General features: G+C 34.5%; 1 protein-coding gene across 1 annotated transcript in view; it reads right to left on the reverse strand.

The window, feature by feature from the left end:
* The window catches only part of zfpm1 (zinc finger protein, FOG family member 1), a 126,258-nt gene that overhangs the window by 35,464 nt on the left and 65,433 nt on the right, over positions 1-25,361 (reverse strand). The window contains exon 3 of the mRNA XM_056478593.1: positions 25,080-25,211. Coding sequence (XP_056334568.1) covers positions 25,080-25,211 — 132 coding nt within the window. The remainder of the gene's footprint in view (positions 1-25,079; positions 25,212-25,361) is intronic.

Here is a 25,361-nt window from a genome sequence, read left to right on the forward strand (position 1 = left end):
ACATCCACAGCACAGAGCGCATGACTCCTATCTACTGTATGGCTAATGTCTAATCTCAGCCCAGCATCAGTTCCCAGCCTGACCTCTCACATGACCCATTCTTATCACTACAGCAGCCATTATTACCAATAGACTACACTAAAACAGCACTGGCATAATTCCTGCATAAGCAATTCCTACACCATCTGTTTTACAGAGGAGCAGATTGTCAACAGCAACAAGTAGCTTTTAGAGAGTAAAATCTCAGGTGTTTTTAAAAAAAATAAATAGTAAAATATAAATAAAATAATACATTTGATTAAAAAAAGAGAACATTTAGACTTGAGACTGCAAATTTAATGACAATCTTTAAAAATAATCTATCTATCTGTCTGTCTATCTATACAAGTTCTCACAAGATTCCCCCATATATGGCCATCCTCAACTTGAGGAAACGGTTCTGTAACACTCATGAACAACCCAAACATCTTGTCTCTAAAGACCAAGTCGTCTTATCTTTAAAACCCTACCATTTTCCCACACAATGCACTGACACACTTGTGCCGCTGGCCTTGTGTTGAGCCATAGCAACTCCCCTACAATAACCCCATCAACCTTATCGATAGCTCTGCGTGACCGGTTCCCAAAAATGTACGAAACCTTTATCGATAGCGATGAGTCCACAAGGCTCTTATCAATAGCTCTACACACTGGCAGTGTCCACACAGAGCCTTATCAATATGCCTGCCTCCACACACACCAGTGTGCTGTAAAAAAAAAAAAAAGAAAAGAAAATCAGCTCGCCATTAGCGCAACACTATCAGACAAAACACGGAAGAAAGAAAGAAAGAAACCCCATGCATTTTTTTACAGTGCATTTTTACGTCTGTAAGGATGTAATGATACTGTAGTGCAATAATCTCCGCTTATTTTTTACGTACATTTTTGCTTTAGATTTCCTCTATACTGCTTGCTACAATATAGACTGACTTAAGAGGACTTAAACTATTTTAAGATTTTAAGATTTAATGGCTTGAACTGTTCAAAAGACTGGTTAAAAAGATTAGTAGTTTACCACGTTAAAATAAAGATTTGCAAAATAGTTGCACAATCATACATTTTCAATAGGTTACTGTTCTTAAATCTGGATTGATTGCTGACACATAATTTTACATATTACTTATGATGCAAATAAACAATGCATCTCTAACTTTTGGTCTTCAATGGAAAAGCTATATTCCATATATACAAATATATATAAAATTTAATTCAAATAGATTTAAATTAAATCAAATATGTTAGTTAACTAAATCTCGAACAGACCTACTTAACAAAAATTTTATGCAATTTAGCCGACTAAAACTAGACTAAATCTAAAATGATTCAGTAGACTAAAATATGACTAAAATTAAAATGGAATTTTAGTCAAAAGACTAAGACTAAAACTAAATCAAAATTTGCTGTCAAAATCAACACTGCCTTGAGCACTCACAAAACAAATAAAACATGGAAGCTTTACAAAATAAATAATTAGGTGAAACAATTTCAATAAATTTAGAAACAAAGTTATTAGTAGTAGCCAACACACTGTGAAGACTTCTCCACTGTAAATCCCCACTTTTTTTGGGAACTGGAGGTTTATATAAAAGCCTTCATTAAGAAAGAAAGAAAGAAAGAAAGAAAGAAAGAAAGAAAGAAAGAAAGAAAGAAAGAAAGAAAGAAAGAAAGAAAGAAAGAAAGAAAGAAAGAAAGAACGAACGAACGAACAAAAGAAAAAAGAAAGAACAAATTTAAAAGTGAAAGAAGGAAAGAAAGAAAGAAAGAAAGAAAGAAAGAAAGAAAGAACGAACAAAAGAAAAAAGAAAGAAAAAAAGAAAGAAAGAACAAACGAACAAAAGAAAAAATGAAGAAAGAAAGAAAGAAAGAAAGAACAAACGAACGAAAGAAAAAAGAAAGAACAAATTTAAAAATGAAAGAAAGAAAGAAAGAAAGAAAGAAAGAAAGAAAGAAAGAACGAACGAACAAAAGAAAAAAGAAAAAAGAAAGAACAAATTTAAAAATGAAAGAAGGAAAGAAAGAAAGAAAGAAAGAAAGAACGAACGAACAAAAGAAAAAAGAAAGAAAAAAAGAAAGAAAGAAAGAAAGAAAGAACAAACGAACAAAAGAAAAAATGAAGAAAGAAAGAAAGAAAGAAAGAAAGAAAGAACAAACGAACAAAAGAAAAAATGAAGAAAGAAAGAAAAAAAGAAAGAAAGAAAGAAAGAAAGAAAGAAAGAAAGAACAAAAGAAAAAAGAAAGAACAAATTTAAAAAAGAAAGAAAGAAAGAACAAAAGAAAAAAGAAAGAACAAATTTAAAAATGAAAGAAAGAAAGAACAAACGAACAAAAGAAAAAATGAAGAAAGAAAGAACAAACGAACAAAAGAAAAAATGAAGAAAGAAAGAACAAATTTAAAAATGAAAGAAAGAAAGAAAGAAAGAAAGAAAGAAAGAAAGAAAGAAAGAAAGAAAGAAAGAAAGAAAGAAAGAAAGAAAGAAAGAAAGAAAGAAAAGAAAGAACAAACGAACAAAAGAAAAAATGAAGAAAGAAAGAAAGAAAGAAAGAAAGAAAGAAAGAAAGAAAGAAAGAAAGAAAGAAAGAAAGAAGAATTCAACTGCATAACACACTAGGGAAAAGTTCTACAAAGAGAGCCATTCTGGAGCATCTGCGGTGTAGTAAACACCCTGAAGGCAACACAAATCACTCCATAGTGGGAGTTGTGCGACTCGTTGTACTTACTGTTATCACAGCCACAGACTTCCTTTGAAGGAGGATTCACCTTAACTCAGCTAAACAAATCTGCAAGATCCAAAATTTCTCTCTTTTTTAAATAATATACTTTATTCAGGCTTTACAATCTTTTCAGAAAATTATGGAATAAAATGAACAGTCATCAAGTAGTACCGATCACAATGCACCCATACAGTAAATCAGCATTAGTGAGTATATTAACCTGTGTTACTTGACAGTTGGGTAACATCTTTATTTTGTGCAACGATACAAATTACACACACACAAATAAATTAATAAATTGATTGAAAGTAAATAAAATGCTTTCAGTACTTCATTTCATAAAAAAAATTAGCTTTCATTTTAGTTTAATATTATTTGGTTTATTTTTCAAGTAATATATCTTAAGTTAAAACATAGTTAAATATAAATGTTTTTGATTAAGAGTTCAAATAAGAAATATTTGTTTTGACCAATGTAAAATTGTAAGGTTATTTACCCATGCCAGTGCATGCGTATTAAACAGAAGCTTAATATGCTTTGTACTTGTATGGACTTAAAAAACATTGTTTAAGGCGAATTATTTTATTTTTTATTGGCTCATGTGATCAAATTTAGATGTGAAATCATTACCCTATTTGTTTAATTGGACAAATGCACATTTAAGGGGAATTGTTGTTTTGATCAAAGCTACTGTATATTTAAATTAAGTGACTTTTTTCAACAAATATGCTTTACCAGGTTAAATAAAATCGTTCTCATAGAGATAAAAAATATTATTTTAAGCAAACTATTTTTCAGTGGGTCAAGTGATCAAATTTAGATGAGAATCATTACCCTATTTTTTTAATTGGATGGATGAAAGCTTTTTTCCAGTCTATACTGTACATATATAGTATAAGCCTTTTTACTTTTATATACTCCATTTATTAACCAATAGATATTGTACTTTTTTATTGTACAGTTAGATAATGTACTTTTTAAATATATATTAAATAGTACAATTAAGGTCTTTTAAAAAGAGAGTATTAATACTCTCTATATGGAACAAAACATGAACGTTTATTTTTTTTTTTTTATATATATAAAATAATAACCTTGGAAATCTAAAATTTCCAAAGCTTTAAGAGGGCATCCCATTCATCCACTGCCAAACTGCAGATCTTTCTTCTTTTTTTTCTGAGAACAGGCAATTATGTTTAGTCTTTGCTTTATTTCGGGAAACTATATTATTAAATATTATTAATAATAACAATGTCTGAAAAGGCTATATGTTTTAGCGTGATTATCAAATTGCGAATGTGATATAGTCTTATAACTTTGTAATCTCTGACATGTGTTTGAGAATAACATGAATGTCATCTCTGCAGGTGTTGTGAGACACTGGTATAGTGTGCAATTGAAATTTTTGCAACATGCACCAATTGAACTTGCAACTGCAACATGCACCAATATAGGTTTGGTTTTTTAATTTTGCAATATAAATCATGAATAATTGTATTCCAATATAATAAATAATTATTTAACTATTAATAAATAATTATTAATAATAATAAAATATATAAAATAAAATACACTTAATGCATGATACATCTGCACCAAATTGGCATCAGTCAACATTCACTTCCATATTTATGCAATACAGAAATCCCCTTTGCTGTCATCATGCTCATCTAAAAGAGAATCTTAGGCTGCATTTGCACTGCACTGTTCAAGTGACTTAATTCCGATTTTTTTCTCCCATGTGGCACAGATCGCATATGGCCCATGTACGTGTAAGCAGGAACAAATGACATGGATTCCGATTTACTCAAATCAGATTCAGGCCTTGTTCATATGTGGAAACTTATCCGATATGAATCGGATCTGTGTTCTCGTGTCTGCAGTGTAAGCAGGTAGATCGGATTTTCATCAATGCGAGTCACGCATTAGAAACCGTAGCGAATGACGTCAGTCTGACACTTTCTTTTCAGAACAGACTTCAGCAGAGTCCCAAACCTTAAATCTCATACACGAGGACCAAAACAGCTTTTATATTGTCATATAGCACAGGTATTTAAGCATGTTAACGAGAGCGAGACAGCGCAATGTCCGCCACGTAACCAATATAAATTAATATAAAACTAGTGCATACATCACGTGCATAAGTCCCGCCATGGACATTACATTAAGATGCTTAAAGGTTTAAAAACAGCTTATATATCAAAAAAAGACGGACAAATGAGAACATTTCTGTCATAAACTAAACGTAAAACAGCTCAAAAAGCTGCGAACAGATTACATACAGGAATTGAGAAAAGAGCGCTCTTTATTTATCAGCTGTTAGTCAGCGCCCGCTCTTTTTTTCCTGGTCATTGCGCCTTTGCCGTGTGCTGTGTAAATGCAGACGATCGGATACGACTCACTTTTAAAACATGATGTAAGCAGGTCATCAAAAAAATCGGATACAGTCACAAAATCGGAATTGACCATCAAGATCTGCAGTGTAAATGCAGCCTTATTTTAATCATATGAAATCTAAACATGATCATCATTTGTTCATATCCGAATATACAGTTGAAGAGTTTTTTTCAGCACATTTCTAAACATAATAGTTTTAATACCTAATTTCTAATAACTGATTTTTTTCTTTGCCATGATGACAGTCCATATTAACATTTATTAAATATTTTTCAAGATACTAGTATTCAATTTGATGTTTGTTCTAGACAATCTGTAGACAATTCTGTAGACAATTTTGACCTTAAAATGTTTTTAAAAAGTTAATAAAAAACTGCTTTCATTCTAGCCAAAATAAAACAAATAAGATTTTCTCCAGAAGAAAAATAGTAAATACATAAAAAATTCCTTGATCTGAAACATCATTTAGGAAATATTTGAAAAAGAAAAAACCCACATGAGGGTTATTCACAGGATTTTGTATTTCAAGCCAATGTTTTGATGCCTAAACATACTTGTATTTGAAGAAAATAGTTTATAACATTAAAACTGACCATTTATTAGGTAATAAACATAACAATAGCAATCACAATCAGTTGTTTAACATTAACACCCATGAATCAACCATCAGCCAGAATTTGAATAGCAAAATATCCCTAAAAACAATGTACGCAACAATACAATTCATTCATTCTGAAATCTCCAATATATTCTGATATTTTGACAGATAACAGCCTCATACTTAATTTCCATTTAAGCTTTGAGCTTATCAGACAAGTTCCTGGAAGACATTCGGTATCGGTCCAACACAAACCAACATTGTCACATTCTCATAGCAACAATAACACAGAATGTGTTCATATTATAAAGACCTCTCACTATAGGCCAAAAAGAGCATGTAGTTATCCAGTCGGCACCTATTCAGGTTTCCGAGGCTCCTTGGGCTTCTCTATCAGGACTAATTGATTTTTAAAAAGACTATTGTTGATATCAAATGAGCAGATCGCTCCGCAGCCATTGATTTTTTGACACACTACAACAGGAAATCTTTATCAGAGCCACACTCCGACCCTACACTAATAGGTGGGGTTTAACCTCTGCTGAATGACAAATCCCACACTTTCTTAACACATACTGAATGGAAATGGCGCATTTCTCAGTGAGAATGTGTGTGAGACTAGTAGTGTGGCTATTTTGTTCTTCATCAGCAGTGATCAACACACACACACACACACAGAGAGACACACACTTGCACAGACAGTCCCTGATAACTCACCCAAGCGTCTGTGGGTCAAAGAGTTCGGTTGAGAAGATACAAATTTCTAGGATAGGCATCGTATATTCAGCGCGGCATCATTTCCATTTTACCCTTCTTTTGCTGGGTAGAGATAAGACACCTGCATTGCCACTCTCATCAGATGAGCTTCAACAGAACTTTATCATTGACATTTACTACTGTTTACACAACTAATTTCTCTTAACTGTACTTCTGAACTTTTATCTGACCAACGCAAGGCCCGGAGAAGAGCCGGTGGCAAACAGCAAATATGCAAAGGGGAAGGGAAGATGAACTGTGCTCAAACAGAAAGCGTTCCACATTGCTGCAAAAGATGTGGCTTTGAAGACACACGCCTGGAGAAACAAATAAGGACTTTGAGCTGTACGTTATATTTCCACCATGGAGGGGAAAAAATGAAATTCAAGGGCTGGAGAGATTGCTCTGATGGGCGCAGTGAGGGAGATATTTAAATATAAATAATGTTTGACCAAGATAGTGTAACAAGAAGAAAGAAACCAAGAGGTAAACTAAGGCTGGGTGGTATATTGAGTTAATACAATTTATTGATATATTTTGTATACAATTTTATCTATACAAAAGTGGTGAGTTGGAAACGAACAGGAAGCTTGGGCAAATATATATAATTTAGGCAACATTATATTTTGAATGGCTCTTTCCTGGGTGGCACGTAGGCTCAGTGGTTAGCATTTCTGTGTGGAGATTGCATGTTCTCCCTGTGTTCGCATGGGTTTTCTCCCGGTGCTCTGGTTTCCCCCTTAGTCCAAAGACTATACATGCGCTGTAGGTGAATTTAATAAACTAAATTGGCCTTAGTGTATGATTGCATGTATGAAAGCGAGAGTGGTTGGGTGTTTCCCAGTACTGGGTTGCGGCTGGAAGAGCATCTATGTTGCAAAACATATGCTGGAATAGTTAGTGGTTCATTCCGCTGTGGTGATAAATAAGAGACTAAGCTGAAGGAAAATTATTGAATGAATAAATGAATGGCTGTTTCCTACAACTTAATCCCTTTTAAAGGTTTGCTCTCTAACTGAGGTGAAGGTTACACAATTGTGTATGAGCAAAATGCATACGTTTGGTTATGCCTGGCTTGTACACTATTCTGGCATCTTTGACTCATAAAAACGGAGCATTTTGCTAAAGATCCTGTTTTAATTAGGAAATGCTGGTGTTTCGCTTCAGTATAGAGACAGACTAAAATGTAAACTTTTAAAAACAGAGGCATGGCTATCTACAATCGCTCTCGGACTGGTCTTCTGGACTACTGCATTTCATTCACTGATTCGTCAAGCCCCTTTATGACAATTACACAATTGGAAAACTGCAAATACAGATGCCAATCCAGCAAAATATGAGCATTTGTAGTGTGCAAGCAGCAATTATTTTTTGAAACAATAAAAACACCAGCCTGGATGAAGAGCAATTTCTAAAAGGCCATTTTAAACATTATTGAAATAGTGTAAAGGCAGCTTGAGAGCTTCGAAGCGTGTTTCTCGGAATACACGTGTGTTATCGTGGATTATTTTGTGCCATCTACATCACAAATGTAACATGGAGTCAAACATGTCCATTGTTTTGAAATTTTTCATTCCGAAGGGGCCTCTGAAGTGGCCCATTTTGAGTACTTTAGTTCCCCTCAGCTATGAGTTTTCGTCTGGGTGGAAATTTACCTTGTTTTGAGGCAGCTAACTTAACTATAATGTGCAACATGAACATTAGCTTCTGCTTTTGATTAGATACATTTCTCTGTAGTGAACTACGAGCCATTAATACTGGTGGTCTATAATGTAAATGCGTATTTATCTGCTAAAAATGGAGTTTGCCTAAACTAGCACAATTGATTAGCTTTAAAGCTAATAGACATGGATTAAAAGCAACAAAAAAGCCAAATTCTGATTTAATGGGGATTTTAAATGATGTTTTAACAGGTAATACACTGCTTTGGGAGCATATTTTGTATTTAATTCTCATCCTTAACTCGTCTATTTTAATTAATTTATATATTTGAATGCCTTCTGGTAAGGAGACCATATAGATGCTCTATAATCTTCAGTATGACTGCAGGCCTGATCTGGCGTGTGTGCGTTTTCTGCTGCTTTCCCTTGTCTTCCTCCACCGTTACCCTTTCACAAATTGAAAGTGAGGACCTTCCAGAAACTCGTCCTGATAATCACACATAAATTAATTAGAAAATGTTTCTTGACATTCTCGCTGCATAGACAGGGGAAAAGACTCCGGGAAAAGCCATCAAATTAATTGTACGGTATGTGACTTTGATAATTAATTCAATAATTATTTCATGTCTACTTTAGCAACTCCTTCTGGCTGGAAAAAAGAGGACATTTTGATGATAGCAGTGTAAGGATTTAGATTCTGAGAAGAAAATAGGGGAGAATTACACTGAAATACTGCAGTAAGAGAATCTGAAGATTAACTTGTGTGACTCTTTTTATAATTTAACATTTAACTGAATATCATTCATTCATTCTCTTTTGGCTTAGTCCATTTATTTATCAGGGGTTGCCACAGTGGAATGAACCACCAACTTATCCAGCTTATATTTCACACACCGGATGCCCGTCCAGCCCCAACCCTGCACTGGGAAACACCCATACACACTCACACTCACTATGGCCAATTTAGCTTACAAAATTCACCTATAGTGCATGTCTTTGGACTGTAGGGGAAACCGGAGCACCCAGTGGAAACCCACGTAAACACGGAGAGAACATGCAAACTCCACAGAAAAACGCCAATTGATTCAGCCTGAGCTCAAACCAGTGATCTTGAGGCGACAATGCTAACAAATGAGCCACTGCGCCGCTATAACTGAATATCACTGCATGAAATGAAAAGTTTTACCCTGCAGGCACTAAAAACACTGTTTTTTCATTCACCTCAAATTTTAAATTTAGACTTTTTGGCATTTCATATTTTTTTTCCCAACTCTAATGGAAAGAAAACAGTTAAAATACACTTTTTAATTGTAACATTTTATTACACTTTATCAATTCTATAGATTTTGCTTGTAATACATATTCTAAAAGGTTGTTTTCCTAAAAGTTTTAAGTTTTTAGTCCTGTACCAGGCCTACAAACTAACCACTGATAAAATTATGGCAAAGCTGACATAACTACATAAAAGTTTTTTATTGTTTTTTATTACGCAAATATACACCACTTGACAAAGGTTTTGTCATCGATCCCAGTTGTGAGAGCAACAAATAATAACTTGTCTTCTAGTTGATCATTTTTCCAATAAATTATGTGTTGAACTGCATCCCAATCATCACAAATACTGCTGAAGACCTATTGGAACCCGCATGGACCTGAGATTCTCATCAGTGCAGTTTCATCAAATCAGTTAAGTTTGGTAAAGGAAAAATTATGGTTTGGGGTTACATTCAGTATGGAGGTGTGCGAGAGATCTGCAGAGTGGATGGCAACATCAACAACCTGAGGTGTCAAGACATTTGTGCGACAAGACTTTTGTCTAAGCAAAGCCAGATCTTACTGTCCTAATTAAATAATTTAAAAAAATCAAGACATGATCATATTCTATTTCAAAATTCAAAATTCAAGTAATCTAGTGGCATTTGCCTTTCATATCACTTCTGATACCAAATTGTCAACTAAAAGTTATTTGTTGTTCCTAAAACTTGGATAGGCAACAAGAGTTTTGTCAGGTAGTGTGGAGTCTTTAAGTAAATAAGCTGACAAAGTCACATTCTCAAACATTTTTCAAAGACAAACTGAAATATTAAACCTACCACAACTAAAACTCGAAAGGAAATAAACTTTAAACTAAACACACATTTAACTAAACTCTATTTAATTAAACCATCTACTAAATATCGGTCCAAAGCTCTCAGGGTGATGTGGCGAAAATACCATATTCATTTGCATTTTTTTGATTTTTTTTGATATTCATTACTAAACGGCCATAAAATCTCTCTAGACAAGATTTCTCCCATATTTAAATGCATTTTCAAGCAAGAAATGAAAGACGCAAGTGGCACACAGAGGTGTCGGAGCCTGGCAGAGTGAAGATATAGAGCAGGAGGGAGGAAAGACAAACCGAAATGCAGGGCCGAGAGAGAGGAGAGAGAGAGAGAGAGAGGAAGCGGCAGGAAAGCGCAGGCATCTGATAGGGCTGGTAATCGGCGTGCCAGTGTCCCGTCTGCAGCGGCCAGTTCATGGGCCACATGGAGCAGCTGGAGAGATAGCAGTGAGAAATGTTCCTCTAGATTAAACCCACACCTCTCAATCATCGACACGGGAAGAGAGTGACAGACAGAGAGGAAAGAATATGTTCTTAATTACAGATAAATGGTCCTTCCTACACAGTCAATCATTATTGAGCTGCAGGGAAATGCTCACTTGTTCACATGAATATGTCGAGCGTCAATTGTTTTGAGTCAGAGAGTTTCCATTTATTAGGCTGCCGTTGAGCTCCGTTTAACCACAAGTGTGGAACGATTGCCCCGCAGCCCATTGTGTGCAATAAAGTTCCAGCACTGCGCAGGTGCGTGGGATGATTGCCAAGAGGAAACAAACAAAAAACACAATAAACGCGAAGAAGACATTCTCAGAAGTGACAGAGTACCAGCCAGCAAATGGAAGATGTATTGGTTAATGGTTATTATAAACTGCATAAACTGATATAAGCTAAATGCAGACCATCAGATCATTTAGTTCATAGAAAACAAGAAGAAATTATATATACAGATGAAGTCAGATTTATTAGCCCTCCTGAATTATTAGCCACCCTGTATATTCCACCCCCCCCCCCCATTTCTGTTTAACATGAAGTACTTTTTTGGGGTAATTTTTTGGGGCAAGTCATTGTATAACTGGTTTATTCTAAAGACAATCGAAAAAAATATTGCTTAAGAAGGTTGACATAATGATGACATTAAAATGGTTGTTAAAAATGAAAACTGCTTTTACTCTAGCCAAAATAAAACAAATAAGACTTTTTCCAGAAGATAAAAATATTATAGGAAATACTGTGAAAAATTCCTTGCTCTGTTAAACATCATTTGGGAAAATTTTTTAAATGAAAAAACATTCACAGAAGGATTAATAATTTTCACTTCAACTGTATATATAGAAAACGTTAGGACGTGCCATTGATACATAGTTTTCCATATCAGGACATATAAAAAAAACATCCTTGGCAGGTCTTACAATTTGGAAGATACTGTAAAACCTTAGATGAACAACATCACATGACATCTCACATCATGTCATTATTTATTTAACAGCAAAGATAGAAAAGTCATGGGTGACAAATTTAAGACAGCCTATAATTTAGATGGCCATAGATCCATTTGTAGCAGTAATTATGTAAAGTCTTCATTTTCTGTATGACTTTATCAAACTCTCAGATCATTCTGGAGGAGTTTTTGAGGGTTTTTTGCCCAGCTCTTGCTCCAGCATTTGAGTCAGGATAGGGTCTGAACTTTGACTGGACTATTGAAACCCCTTGATTTTTATGAAGGCTCCAAAACAACAAACTGCTAAAATGTCTGCTGATGACCAGTTAAGAATGTGATTAGCATTGCTTTTAGACCTTTTGTCTAAACTAAAATAAAAAAAGTACTTAATTAAAAAAAAGTATGTTATTAAAAATACTTAATTTACAAAGTAATAATTTAAAGTGATTCATAGACTTCATCTTTCCAAGGCCAAGCTCTGTTGACCCCATTTGTACAAGATGCAAGCAGTCCTCTGCTACATTAGCCCATAAGTTTTGGTTGTACTAGATTATCTGTATTTTGGTCAAATATTTTTCCATCTTACTCCAGAATATTTTGTAAAGATGTTTGTGCAAATCCCTTAACTGCTGTCTTTGGTATTCTATATAAAAATAACAATTTGTCAAAAAGTGAATTGGACTGCAATGCCTTTACTTCTCTTTTGGCAAGATGCTTAATTTTAATCAATTGGAAACAATCATTTCCCCCTTCTTTTAAACAGTGGGCCAATGATGGTCACATTTCCTTAGTTTGGAAAAAATAAGACTTAATTTAAATGGTTCTGGGCCAAGTTCACTGCCATGTGGCATCCTTTCATAAATTACTTCCGAAGCCAAATGTAATTGCAAGTGGACAAAATGATACCGATGCTGTCAGGTTCTGCTTTTTTATATGTACACAATATTGAAGCACTATGTTTATATGTATGTTGTGTTGTTAGTTATGTTTATTATTCAATGTATGTTTTGGCGACTATTTAAATAAATAAAAAGGGGGGAAATTAATTAAAAAAATAAATGAACATTTTTTGCTAATTAAAATGAACACAGGAAAAAAATAACACAATGTAACTAAAAAACACAAAAAAATAATTTATTAATAAAGCAAATCACTAAAAGTAGTGTAAACACTTTAAATGCTAAGAGCGACACCAGTTAATACATGTATTATTAAAACTGCATTAATGTTGTCAAAAATGTTAGTGATTAATTTAATTGTTAGTGTTGTTTAAATGCATTATAAATCAGCCAACGGCAGCAACCAATAACAACAATAATATCCAACATAAAGAGATGCAGATAAATTACGATTCCCACATGTCAGGTCAGGAATCTATACTGGGATATGTGGGGTAATGTGTGGAATTGTAAGCATCTGAGAATGGGAGTTAACGGTCTGCTGCTGGTCCTGCTCTGCTCTGCCTCAGATAACAGCTTCACCCCAGTCCCACAACCACAGCCGGATCTCAGGAAGAAATAATGAAAGATAATCAGAATAACTGAAAACCATCAACTACACAAGCTGTCATTCTGACACATCTACGCAGCAGAAAGACGCTTGCCAAAACAGGAATGAAGAAAAAAAGAAGAAAAACACACATTAAGTTTAATAGCTTGGCAAAATACCAGGTGCTGTTGTACAATGCCACTTGATGTAACTCTTTCAAAACACCTGTTTTTTTTCCCATGAAACTAATATAACGCTTTAGGTTTTGCACAATGGTGTCTTATTCTAAAGAACTCTGGCTTGACAACATAATCCTGCCCAAAGTCCTGTTACTGTACTGTTATGTGTAACCCAAATCAGCTTAACCACACTAACCACAAAACTGAAGAGTCTGACAGCATGTCAATATGATTGCATGTTTAGGCTGAGCTGAATTTGTCTAGACAGACATCAACAGAGCACTTTCACTTTTAGACCTAACCATGCTCCCAAATATTGGAGGAAAGTACTTTATTATTTTTACTTCAATACTTACATTAGACATACATTATTATAAGTACATGTTTTAAATATCTTTATGTTACGTCTTATCTGGGGGCGGCACGATGGGTCACAACAAGAGGTGGCTGGTTCGAGTCCTGACTGAGCCAGTTGGCATTTCTGTGTGGAATTTGCATGTTCTCCCCGTGTTCACATAGGTTTCCTCCGGTTGCTCCGGTTTCCCCCACAGTTCAAACACATGCGATATAGGTGAATTGAAGAAACAAAATTGGCTGTAGTGTATGAGTGCATGTGTGAATGCGAGAGTATGTGGGTGCTTTCCACTATGAGGTTGCGGCTGGACGAACATCCTCTTTGTAAAACATATGCCGGAATAGTTGGCGGTTCATTCCGCTGTGGCAACCCCTGATAAATCAGGGACTAAGTAGGAGGAAAATGAAGGAACGACTGAATAATTTATCTGTAGCTTGAGTAATTTTATTTTAGGAAACTATTTTTGTTTTACTTTTACATTTAAATTACAATTATTATTATTTTTTTAATTCACAAATGCTGTAGAGAGAAAAAGTTATTTTGAACTAAAGAGGAATCATCATCCACTCAAAGCTAAATGAGCTGAAACTGGTCTGTTTACCAGTTTATAAATGGTTCATACATTGCACTGAACAATTCATTAATTACCAATGAATTGGACAGATCACTGAGTCAAATGATCCATCTACAAATGAGTGTCTAAAGTTAATGATTCATTAGCTGTGCCCGAAATCGCATACTTGTGTACTACAGTATATAGTACACTAAAATCAGTATGCAAGCCGAGTATATGTCCGAATTCATAGAGTGAGAAGTACCCGGATGACCTACTACTTCTGGCGAGATTCTGAAGTGTGCATTTGATGCATGCTGCGCTATTCCATGATGCCCCGTGAGAGAATTCATGAATGGGAGTGAAGCAGCGCAACTCACACGAGTAGATCACGTGACTATGACAAAATGGCGAATGCAATACATGAAAGTTCTATTCATACTGCTTACGTTCATACTGTACAGAAAGTACTTTTCCAATGGTCAAGTAGTACATTTAAATTCAAATCCAGTATTGAGTAGTAGGTTTCGGAGGCAGCCATTGATTTAAATGATTCGTTTAGAGTGAGTCTTCAGTAAATGATTCACTGAATTCACTGAAAATGATTCAAAGAGAGTGAAAAAACAGTGATCCTCATCTTCACTGCAAAAAAGACTTTCTTTGATTTTTTTTCTAGTTTCCAGTCCAAATCTTAAATCAAGAAGCATTTTATTTCACAATCAATACATACCGTCTTGTTTTAAGAAATAGTATGTCAAAATTAAGTGAGTTTTTCCTTAAAACAAGCAATATAATCTGCCAATGGGGTAAGCAAAATAATCTTGTCAAAAGAAAAAAACTTGATTATTTTGCTTGGTCAGGGGTGTCAAATCCAGTTCCTGGAGAGCCACAGCTCTGCACAATTTAGCTTTTAACCCCAATTAAACACACCTGATCAAATAATTGAGTCCTTCAGGCTTGTTTGAAACCTACAGGTAAGTTCGTTGAAGCAGGATTGGAACTAAACTGTGCAAAATTGGATTTGACACTCCTACCATAGGTAGATTATTTTACTTGTTTCAAGGAAAAGCTCACTTAATTTTGGTATATTGTTTCTTTTTTTAAAAAAAAAAAAAAAAGAATATTTTTTGCTTGTCTAGAAAAAGCTTCTTAATTTAATAATTTTTAGATATTTGGACAAGAAACAAGACAAAAAAAATCTAAGTAAGAAAACCATTTTTGTGCTGAATTGAGTGTCAATAGCCTAAAGGTGCAAAATGTAAGTTACTAATGTCGAACATCAGGATTTATTTTTGTAATTGAAAATCATGCTTGGGTCACAATTTAAAGTTAAGCTGTTTAAACTCCCCGTATGAAATGCTTGAATAAAATGTTTGGAAATTGAGATTTACGCATCATCTCAAACCTGAATAAATACGTTTCCATTGCTGTATGGTTTGTAAGAATAGAGCAATGACTATTAAAAATCTAGAATCTGAAATTTTTTTTAAATTAAATCACCTTTAAAATTAAAGTTGAAAATCACCATTAAAATTGTCTTAGTAATGCATATTACCAACCAAAAATTAAGTTTAGATATATTTATGGAAGAAAATTTACAAAATGTATTTATAGAGCATTATCGTTAAGTAATATTCTATACGCATTTAGGCATGCAAAAACAATTTGTAATATATAAATATACAAATATACCCAAGCAATAAAAATTAAACAAACAGGACATACATAAAACAAAAAGCAGTGGGGAAAATGTTATAAGCATGATTTTGTGTGTTTACATTGGGTTCATCTTAAAATGTCAGCATATTTTGCCCTGTGTTATGTCTTTTTTGATATTATATGCTTATATTTTGTCAGCACACGTTTACACATAATTTTTGTTTATTTATATATGTTATATACTAGGTTATATGACAAATTTTGTTCAATTAACAACAATTTTCAGCATGATTTTTAGCATATAACACGTCTAAATAATAAAAGGAAACGTTTTAATCAAGTATAAATATCAATGAGTACTTTTAACATACATTACAAATCAAGCACTTGTTTACTTTACTTTTGTTTAAATCTTGCACTTTATACTTCCACTGTAGATTTTTTTTGTGGAGAATCTGTGCTTTTACTTAAGTGCTTGATTATTGTAGCTGTGTAAAAAAGAACCAATAAATAAACTCAGAATGACACAAATGATCAAAGGTCTAGCAAAGCATCAGTGCCACCAATGGCCTTCCACCGAGAGTGACAGAGATCAAAATAAACTTGTGAATGAAGCTTTTGAATTAACTTTGAAACACAGAGCACAATTGGATATTATATCCATACACTGCAGCACTCTGATCTAAGCTTCCTCATTCAGCAGCGAAACAATGGGTCCAGGGATGAGATTGAAAGACTCGCCAGTGAATTTCACTCCTGTTGTAGACACGTCTGATAAAAGCTCAGACTGCAGGCGCTTTTGTCTGCCTCCGAACAATATAAATATGTTTAACAAGGACTAGCACACGCTACTCTGTAGAATGATTAAATTCTGCTCACTCGTTTGAAACGTAATATTTGGTTTTATAGGCTGATTTGATTTAAAGCTGATTTTACCGTTTACTGTGTTGGAAAAAAATCTAACTTTATTTATTTATTTATTTATTTATTTATTTTGGGATATATATATATATATATATATATTGCAATATTACCAGATGCCTTAATATCTCTGTTGGGAATTATTTATAATTTTATATTGATTGAGATGATTCTGTAAAATCTAATAAACAATCTAAAAGCATAGATAAATACAATAAAAAAGATACAATTGACATAAACAGTGTTTTATCATTTTCCGAGTATAACAGTGTTTAGGGAAAGTAGTTGAATAATAAAAATAAATAGAATTCAATTAAATTAATCATTATTAAAGTCATATACGGTACACCTTTTAAGCCTGAATGCTTTTAAAGTCAGTATACAGTCACAGGTCTCAAAAATGCAATTTTTCATCTCAAATGCAAATGATAAATGATAAATTATAATACACTGCAATGCTGAAATGATATATCGTGCAGCCCTAATCAAAACATTATAACTACACGTCTAACGCTAGCTTGTAGGGGACTATTTCAAACCATCGGAAGATGGAAACCTGTCTGAACACAACCTGTGTTAACTAACCAAAAATTAAGTTTTGGTGTATTTATGTAAGGAAATTTACAAAATGTCTTCATGGAACATTATCATTTTTTAATATTCTATTAATTTTTCATTCATTCATCTTTTTCGGCTTAGTCCCTTTATTAATCTGGGGTCGTCGCAGCAGAATGAACCACCAACTTAACAAGCATATGTTTTACGGATGCCCTTCTAGCTGTAACCCATCTGAGGGAAACACCCATACACACTCATTCACACACATACACTACAGGCAATTTGGCTTACCCAATTCACCTATACCACATGTCTTTAGACTGGTAAGGGAAACCGGAGCACCCAGAAGAAACATGCAGGAGAGGAGAACATGCAAACTTCACACAGAAATGCCAACTGACCCAGCCGAGGCTTCTACTTATTTTTGGCATACAAAAAAATTTAATGAAAAAAAAAAAATCGACTTAAACAGTGTATTTTTGGCTATACCTACAAATAATGCCTGCAATATAAGACAGGGTAACTTTCATTTAAAAATTTAACTAATAGGACATAAATATAACAGCAGTGGGGAAAATGTTATGAGAATTATTTTGCATAGCTAGTACGGTTACATATCGTTCTTCTTCAAATTTTGTCCTATGTTATGTCTTTTTTGATATCATATGCTTATATTTGTCAGCATTTGTCAGACACTAGCTTGTACGGGACTATTTTAAACCAATGAAAGATGGAAACCTGTCTGGAAACAGTTAAATATTCAAGTTAAATAAAAATATGAATAATATCAATAAATTGGAGATAAACATTGTTATATAAATGTGAATACATTTTATTTAAACATTTAGATATAATATAATACATAATTTGTTACCCTGGACCACAAAACCACTTTAATGTATGGGTATATTTTTTGGCAATAGTCAAAAATACATTAATTGTGTGAATCAAAATAATCCATTTTTACTTTATGCCAAATATCATTAGATTATTATGTAAAGATCATTTCCCAAGAAGACATTTAGTACATTTCCTTTTGAAAATACTGTATATCCTAAAAATGCACTATGCTAAGAATGGAATTTGAAAATCTTCAAAAAAAAAGGCAATTTTCTCAGTATTTACATTTTATTTAACACTCAGATTCCAGATTTTCAGCCAAATATTGTCCTATCCTAACAAACTATACATCAATGGGAGTATATTTACCCAGCTTCCAGTTGATAAATACATTTTATTTTCCAAAAATTGACCTTACGACGGCATAAAAAAGTAAAAGGGTACATAATATGTTGCATGTATTTAATTATGTGCAACAACACCTCCAATATGTGAATGTATTTGCAGAAATTCATGACACTAGACTGACATCATCCCCAAACAAATTTCTATTTAAATGTAGTCCCACTCTCTCGCCGTCTTTCTGAGCTGTGCTGATATGTTTTTAATTTTCCAGCGCTCAGGACTCTTCAGGAGGTCTATGCAGATTTCCCGGCGTCTCTGCTGACGCTGTAAAACCTGGTCAACACCTCCGTACCTATCAGCATCCCTGCAGCCTCTCATCAATGCCACTTCCAGCACCCACAAATAATTTATCAGCATTTAAATGCCACTGATAATATGCACACGCTGCTCCCTCCGATCCCTTATAATTAAATATGATAAAATCCCACCACGCCGGGTAAATAATAATAATCATTATTATCATTGCCATTATAGTGCTTTATTGGAGTCATTTGAATAACTCGTGTGGATAAGGAATGCTGGTGGGGAATGCTGGCCAAGCAGGAACGTTAGTTTAGTCAAGGTCTAATTCCATCTGGTGAAACTCAGAAAAAAGAAAGCGAGATGGAAAGAGAAAAAGAAAGACAGAAAAGAAAGAAAGAGGGGGGAGAAGGGGGAAAAGGAGCAACGGTCCGCCAGCTAGAAGGGATTACTGTGACGGCCATTTGCATATCAAGAATTTTAAGCAGAGAGGAAAATATCAAACCCTCCAGCCAGCAAGGTCATTTTGAAGATAATTTTTTTCTTCATAATTTATTTTGCATATCATGCAGCAGGACACGTTATAGATTAAAAAGCTGCTTTGCCATATCAACCCATTCCTGACACTTCTGCCTCGCCACTGCCTATCAATTCATTCAACAGAACCCCACCCTGAAAAATAGTCGATAAAGATACAGAGGCAATTAACAAACAAGCAAGAGTTTTCCATGGAAGTTACAGTATGTATGGATGCTTGGATTGTCCACACATGCATATGAAATTGTGCAATATTTCAATGTACACCAGGAATCATTTTAAAAAGGAGTTCAAAATTAGAAAACAACATACAATTTCCTAAAAATTTAAATTGATCAAAAGTCCAGATTCAGCTATTGGTGTTAATAGTCTTAAAATATAATAGTACTGACTGAAATCCCCACAGTGGTGACCATGCCTCTCATTTGCGGAAAGAATCAACACAAAGAACTATTCCAAAGTTTAATTTGTTAGGGTCTGATCAGAAACATGTGTGGCATCAAACCGGGGAAATATTGAACAAATAGTTACTGAAGTAGTCATTGAACGGTGGCGATTTTATCATGGTTTGGAAGTTTTCTGCAGCAGGATTTGGGCCTCTTATTCATCGACATGGCAGATTGAACGCAAATGTGTATCAGAAGCTCTTCTGCAACAGAAGATCAGCCATAAACTGCTATGCAGAACAATGATCTCTGTCACAAAGCAAAATTAGCAAAGCGGTTCTCAAACTGGATTCATGGAGGGTTCTGCAAAGTTTTGCTCCAACCTTAATTAAACACACCTGATCAACTAATCAAGGTGTTCAAGCCTACTAGAGACTATAAAGCAGGTGTGAGTTAGAGGTGGTTGAAGCTAAACTATGCAGAGCTGCGGCCCTCTAGGAATTGAGTTTGAGACCACTGCTTTAAGGTGAAAATGCTGACCAGCTCAGAGTCCTGATCTAAACCTTATTGAAAATGTACAAAATTACGATTAATAAACCCACTACAGTCACTGAGCTGTGGAAAAGCAGATCAAGATCACAGCAGAGAGCAGAGAGGCTAGTGATGTGCTGTAAGAGACTAGTGATATCCTGTGATAAACAATCTTGGTATATCCACAACAAAAATTCCCTCAAATTTTCATGTTCGCTGTAATAATGTTTTTGGGTAACCCTTCTAAATGGATGTATAATAGACATTAAAAGCAATATATATATATATATATATATATATATATATATATATATATATATATATATATATATATATATATATATATATATATATATATATATATATATACTGTTTTAACAATGTACCCAGTGTTTTAGCATTTATTAAAGATGTGAATTTTACAGCTTCAGAACTGATAAGGATTGTATAAATAGGCATACTTGTTTATTTATGGCAAAGGTTCTATCTCTATCTCTTTATCTACGTGTTTTTGTATGCGTATACTATAAAGCTTCATATAAACTGATAAGGATGACATTGGATGAGAACCTGCCAGCTGAGAACTTTCTGGAAACACTGGGCCAGCATATGAAAGGTCAAAGTGAAATAGCAAAACATTTTTAGCGAAATAATCAATACAGAATGTCGAAAACACAACATATGTGACTGAAAAATATGCAGAAATTCCATAGCATACACCTCCATACCATAGCCAAAACCCTTAAAGGTATGATTCACCATAAATGAAGAAATATATAAGAAACACGAAAACCAGAAAGAGCATATTATTATTATGATAATATTTCCAAAAAACATATTCATTTCCATTTACGTCCATTGTATTTTTGTCATATTATGGAGGTCAATGGGGCAATTAACTAGTTACTCAAGCCAAGTAGTGTATATTTGTGCATTGTGTTCAGATCAACAAAGAAAATACCATAATTACAGGTAAAAAAACAGGGTCTCACATTCTTCAAAATAGTTTCTTTTGTGTTCAACCCACACAGATTTGACACAACTTGTGGGAAAGTAAATGATGAGAGAATTTTCATTATGGGTGAATTTTCACTTTAATATAAAAGTAAAACAGGATGTGACATCATGGCCAGACAAGATCCAGTCCTCTGAATGATATCAGTGATGTCATTCACTTCACTAATAACAGTAGAAAAATGACAGGAATGCAAATAATGCTTGATAAAGGCCATTTTCCATAGAACAGAAGGTTCAATTACTAGAGGATTGTGGGAAAACGGGGTGATGCACACCAAGAACAAACACCAAGCGACTGACTTCTGATGCTGAGGGAACAAAAAACACCAAGAAACAAGAAAGAAGTGCATGTGTGCATTCGGCAGGGGGTGTTTCGTGGTGATGGAGAGACTAGTGGTGGGATGTGGGGTGGTGTGAGAGGGGGGTCATGATGATAAGAGAAAAATTCAGACCGGTCAAAGTTTCCCTTTTGCCAATCGTGCTCCTGATAAAGGCAGTGCCTGCTCCAGTACTGATAGAAGGCCTATCTCTCTTCTGCTCCCCCCTCGTTCTTTCTCTCCCTCTCCCGTCCTTTCTCTCCCTCTCTTCCTCATTCTCCTGGCAGTTAGTTTGGTGTGGGGGGGAGAAGCATATCGCGTTCACATCACCAGCGCTGTCATCAAGCGGCAACCGCACAGCAATTAATATCACTCCAATTACTGTTAAAAGGACAGACTGGAACAGGACGATAATAAACACATCCTTGACGTGAAAAATTAAAACACGCACATACACACGGGAGACACACACATATTTGGGCGATTTCTAAATATTCCAGATAAAGAAAATGCCTTGCATATTGAATCATGCCATACTCTACTAGATCCTCGCTATCACTATAAGCTGTACTGCTCAGTCGTGTGGTCCTGGGAGAAAAAGATGGAGAAAAATGATAGAAAAAGCAGCATTTTTTTATCCAAGTTGATATTAAAGATTCACAATCTGTTTTTACAGTTAGTACAGTGAACACAAAGTTTTTAGGATGTATACATGCCTGACTTCAGGGCAGGAATTAAAAGCCAAAAAAAACAACAACCTAGGGGTTGATGTATGCTTATTATGGTCTTTACCATGATGATTGTTGAGGGGGAACAACCAGGGAATCTATCCCTGCTGAAAAACTTGTTTAAACTAGCCTAAGCTGGTCCTAACTTTTTTTTCCCACCAGCGTTTTTCTGAAACAGAACAGGTCCCAGAATGTTTAAATAACTTTCTAAACTTTAATTAGTATGAATACACAAATGCAAAATGTGTCTTAAGAAGGAAAAAGATAATAATAAATTCATGTTTTGAAAAATAAAATGACAAATATTTCAAATAAATGTTGAAATGTCCAAATCTTAGAGTGGGTAGATTGACTTCATAAAGGTGATGATACAGTACATGGGGGCAACTTTTTGAGCAATGTTACTGGGTGAATTCGGACAATGATTCGGTCAATGGGAAACCAGCTTAGACAGACAGCAGCCAATTCTTTAAAATATTCCATTTAAAAGTTCAGCAATATTGCCCATCAACATTGCTTTGTGTATCATCACCTTATGGCTTGCATAGTTTTTTTCACCTTACCGTAAGTTGATTCAATAATATTTGTCAGCTTGTGAGCTGTTCTGTTAAATGAGTAATGATGTATCATAACAACAAAGACAATCCTCATCACCTGATCCTGAGATGCTTCACTCTTTCAGAAGGACCATAACAGTGCCCCCTACTGAATAACCCTAAAAACATGAATTTACTGAAAAGCTCATCAGTGATTACATCATAAATGATGGAAAATCCTGAGGAAAGAGCTGCTCTCGAACCCAAGAAAGTGCTAGGCTTGTTTACTGGTCTGACCAGTTGAGAAGCAGCCAACAGACCTCTAAATCCTGCAACAGACCAGATAAGACTAGCATTTCAACTTGAGCAGTGCTAAAATATGTTTTGAGCACTGATTTTGCATCTGGACCCAGAGAAAACATTATTGAGTGGCAATCCAATAGACATTTATATAAATATCATATTTACAGTAAAAGTCAAAATTATTAGCCTTCCTGTGATTTTTTTTTCTTCTTATCATGTCATGTTTAACAGAGTAAGGGATTTTTTCACAGTATTTCCTATAATGTTTATTCTTCCGGAGAAAGTATTATTCAAGCTAGAATAAAAGCAGTTTAAAATTTTTTATACCATTCTAAGGTCCATATTATTAGCCCCCTTAAGCAATATTTTTTGCAATACATGTTGCCTATTTCAGTGGTTCCCAAAGGGGGGATGGGACCCTCTGGGGAGGGGGGGGGGTGGTCGCAGAACAATGATGTAAATTTCAATAAACTATTAGAATTACTATATTTTATTCATAACCCACAGAAGATAGTTAAAAGTTACGTTAAAGAAACAACAGCACCAACATACAAATAAAAAATCTATCAGCCTTTTATCATTTTTTTATTAATAATACTTATTAATAACTAATAATAAATATATATTATAAAATAAATATTAATAATATATTACTATTAAAAAAATATAGTTATTAGACTGTTGCCTTTTTGTGTTGTCAATATGCTCATGTTTTTATATGCCTACAGTTGTGTGTGCAAGGTTTGTATATTTACAGTACAACCACCTTAAAAATGGGGATCGCAAGTCACTGACATTGTTATTTTGGGGGGTTGCGGGCTGAAAAGTTTGGGAAACCCTGACCTAGTTAACCTAATTAACCAAGCCTTTGAAATGCATTTTAAGCTGAACACTAGTATCTTGAAATATTTCTAGTAAAATATCATGTACTGTTATCATGGCATAAATAAAGGAAATCAGTTATTAAAACTACTATGTTTAGACGTGTTGAAAAAAGCTTCACCATGTTAAACAGAAATTGGGGAAAAATATAAAATAATTAAAACTGAACAGTAGGGCTAATAATTCAGAATTAACTGTTTATATATAGAAAGATAACATTTAATATGTATAATATAGTATTATACAATTACTAAACATTATGAAATTAATATATATCCATTTTTTTATACCCAATCTTATAAATTCTACGTAATTATTACACATGGGCAATTATTACGATTCAAATTCCCTTCTAAAGTCCATGTTCTCTTCAATTGTCAGCTGCCAAGCACCTCAAATACTGAATTAACAATCAAGGGACCAACACGTAAAAAAGCTTAGTTTGATTTAATTTGCACTAGTTATCCTCCTACAAATCAGTCCCATCTCTCATCTCTATTAAAACATTTCTGAGATGTTGTGTGGTCAATAAAAGTAAGTTTTCTATTTTCCGAGTCAACAGTGGTAATAACCGATGTCATTTGACCCTGGAGTTTAAAGCAGTTTTTTAATGAGGCTCGTTTGAAGTTTATCTGAACTGGCTGAATCTCAGACGTGATGCAAGTGTGATGTCACTGAACTGTGTTGAACCAGAAAAAAGTGACTAATTGTTAGGAAGCATACAGAAGGCTAGCTCCCATGGTGACTAGCAGTACATTTTCCAAATTTACAGGCAGCTCAGATTGGATCATTTCTGTTTTGCGTGTGGAGCATGATAAAGCCGTGGCCTATATTGTTTCGTGGCTGCCCGGCTGACAGTATGACTACGACTGGCCCTTCCTGAGAATCCAGTGACTCATGGTTCAGTCACTCCTGAAGGAGGCACAGATAGAAACTGACCTGGGCCGTTCCACTGGGGTTCCCCTTCCCCGTCCGCCTCTTCCTCCTCTTCATCTTCTGTGCAGTGCTTCAGGCCTTTCTCATCTTCCTCGCCATCGTCCGCCATTGCCAGAGACTCGTGCGTTCTTGGCTCTGTGGACAGCCAGAGTAAAAATTAAAAGTCAAGGTTTACAATGTTTATTTTGCAAGTGCACGTTGTGTTATTCTTTTGGTGAACAATTAATCCGTGAGGGGAAAAAGGTGTGTTTCAATAAGAGTCTGACCATTTGCCTCAGCATTTAG

Source organism: Danio aesculapii, chromosome 18, assembly GCF_903798145.1.
Source record: "Danio aesculapii chromosome 18, fDanAes4.1, whole genome shotgun sequence".
In the NCBI taxonomy this organism is placed as follows: Eukaryota; Metazoa; Chordata; class Actinopteri; order Cypriniformes; family Danionidae; genus Danio; species Danio aesculapii.